Below are 2,500 nucleotides of genomic sequence, written 5' to 3'. Positions count from 1 at the left end.
CCTCCCCAAACACACACACACACATACCCAAACATACACACGAACGAACACGGACTACACACACACACACACCCAAACACACATCCACACACAAATCTTTCGACTATGCTTTTAACTAACGCCGTCCCCCTCCCTCTTTACAGGGATAGTCCTCTCCATTGACCCGCCGTCGAGAACTCCCTCAGCGGGAAACGGAGCCATGCACACCCGCAGGCTGGGTATTCGCATGCTGGGTAAGTTGCTTGTAATGAGTGCTCGCTGTTCGAGAGAGTTTATGCTGGTGTGTTGGAGACTGAGACGGAGGAGGAGGGAGAGAGAGAGAGAGAGAGAGAGAGAGAGAGAGAGAGAGAGAGAGAGAGAGAGAGAGAGAGAGAGAGAGAGAGAGAGAGAGAGAGAGAGAGAGAGAGAGAGAGAGAGAGAGAGAGAGAGAGAGAGAGAGAGAGAGAGAGAGAGAGAAAGAGAGAGATTAACATGTGCAGTCTGCGCGGGAGACATACTCACAAATTTGAGCATAAAAAGACTGAACGAAGTCCAACTTCTAAAGGTATTTTTCCGGTGATAAATGAGATAAAAATACAAAGGAAAAGAATCTCACTGTCACAGAAGAATGTGTTTGTGAGAGAGTGAGCGAGACAGAAAGGCAGACAGGGAAAAAAAGATAGACAGGAAGAGTGACAGAGATACTGAGAGAAAGAGAGATAGAGACAAAACACATAAACAAAGAGAAACAGAAACAACGAGACGGAGAAACAGATACGGGCCTAGAATGGGAGGAGAGAAAGGACAAAACATTTCTAGAGTCTCGCAAGCGAATCGAAAATGACATGTGAATTCCTAAACCAGGGTCAAGTTGCACTGCAAATTGCCTTGCAGTGTTCCCAGTATATGCCGCTGTTAGTGACTAAGTCGCGTGGGGATAAGGATATGAATAAATGAGGAATAAGAAAAGGAGAATGAGTAAGGAAGCTGAAAGAGGCACTAGGGGAGAGGAAGAGAGAATGGAAAAAATAGAAAAGAAAATGGGCATAAAGAAAAGAAAACGAGAAAGCTACAAGAGAATGGAGAAACCAGGTATTTGGCAATTTAAAATGAGAACTGACTGTGTAAACAATGCATGCACTTGGCTTCGTTATTTGTCTTCCGGATCAAGTCACACGTTCTCCTGTTGCGAAAAGAAAGAAAAGGGACAAATACATCCACAAGGAAAGAAAAATAGCTTGGAAAGTATTTCGCGGGAGTAATCTATTTTGTTCTTTAGAATGACCTGATTTCATTCATTCCTTTCTCAACATATGTCTTAATGAATAATGACTGTTTCAAAAGATAGACAGATATATAGATAGAGAGGGGAGAGAGGGAGAGAGAGAGAGAGAGAGCGAGAGAGAGAGAGCGAGAGATATAGAGAGCGAGAGAGCGAGAGAGCGAGAGAGCGAGAGAGCGAGAGAGAGAGAGAGAGAGAGAGAGAGAGAGAGAGAGAGAGAGAGAGAGAGAGAGAGAGAGAGAGAGAGAGAGAGAGAGAGAGAGAGACTTACTTCCCTCGATGTGTGTGAGAGCACGTACCACATAAATTAATATAGCTAGTGTGATGAAACAGACAGACAGTGACGGACAGACAGATAGACAAACAAACAGACATAGACAGAGAACGAGAAAAAGAGAGAGAAAAAAAAAACACGAAAAAATATATCGACTCCCACATGGCAGACACCTTTAGCTAACATACCTTTACCTTCATAACGAATCCAATGCAAAGCACGCTCTCGCCAGCCCACACACTCCCACAGTAGCCGTTGTGGTGGTCTTCTTCCTGTGCTGGGCGCCCTTCCACGCCCAGAGGCTCATGTTCGTCATCGTCACCAGCTACGGGGAGTGGACGCCACATCTCAGAACTGTCAACGCTAATCTCTACTATTTCACAGGTTAGTCACTGAGTAAGCGAAGGATTTTATTGATTATTACTATTATTATTTATTTATTTGGTCAGCGAGTGGGTATTGATAAGATTGGACAGGGGGAAGATTAGGAATGGTTGTGTCAGTGGATCGTTAAGGAAAAACAAAACCATTTTGTGTTTTAAGTTGATAATGATTAGGATCCTTCTTAGGGGGATGAAATGTTTGCGTACTATTAGGAATGTATAAGACCTGAATTGTTTCTTTCATGAGTGTAAATCTCTTAATGGGAGTCTCAGTGTCCATTTCCGAAAGACGTAGAGAGGGGGAAGATAGGAGAGAGAGTGTGGGGAAGAGGGAAGGACAAAGGAGGGAGGAATTATGGAAGGGAGGGAGGGAGGGAGGGAGGGAGGGAGGGAGGGAGGGAGGAGAGAGAGAGAGAGAGAGAGAGGGAGGGAGAGAGAGAGAGAGAGAGAGAGAGAGAGAGAGAGAGAGAGAGGAGAGAGAGAGAGAGAGAGAGAGAGAGAGAGAGAGAGAGAGAGAGAGAGAGAGAGAGAGAGAGAGAGAGAGAGAGAGAGGGAGAGAGAGAGAGAGAGAGAGAGAGGGAG

At 45.1% G+C, this 2,500-nt stretch overlaps 1 protein-coding gene across 6 annotated transcripts in view; it reads left to right on the top strand.

Moving 5' to 3' along the window:
- The window catches only part of LOC125025815 (neuromedin-U receptor 2-like), a 78,274-nt gene that overhangs the window by 74,320 nt on the left and 1,454 nt on the right, over nucleotides 1–2,500 (top strand). For 5 of the 6 annotated variants that reach the window (XM_047614066.1, XM_047614072.1, XM_047614070.1 and 2 more), the window contains exons 6-7: nucleotides 144–233; nucleotides 1,785–1,919. In XM_047614066.1, the coding sequence (XP_047470022.1) occupies nucleotides 144–233; nucleotides 1,785–1,919 (225 nt within the window). The remainder of the gene's footprint in view (nucleotides 1–143; nucleotides 234–1,784; nucleotides 1,920–2,500) is intronic. The other variant, XM_047614073.1, reaches the window with a different exon arrangement.

The sequence above is a fragment of the Penaeus chinensis genome, chromosome 5 (assembly GCF_019202785.1).
Source record: "Penaeus chinensis breed Huanghai No. 1 chromosome 5, ASM1920278v2, whole genome shotgun sequence".
In the NCBI taxonomy this organism is placed as follows: domain Eukaryota; kingdom Metazoa; phylum Arthropoda; class Malacostraca; order Decapoda; family Penaeidae; genus Penaeus; species Penaeus chinensis.
The sequence above is the reverse complement of the archived record's forward strand: the minus strand, read 5'-3'. Positions and strand labels throughout refer to the sequence as shown.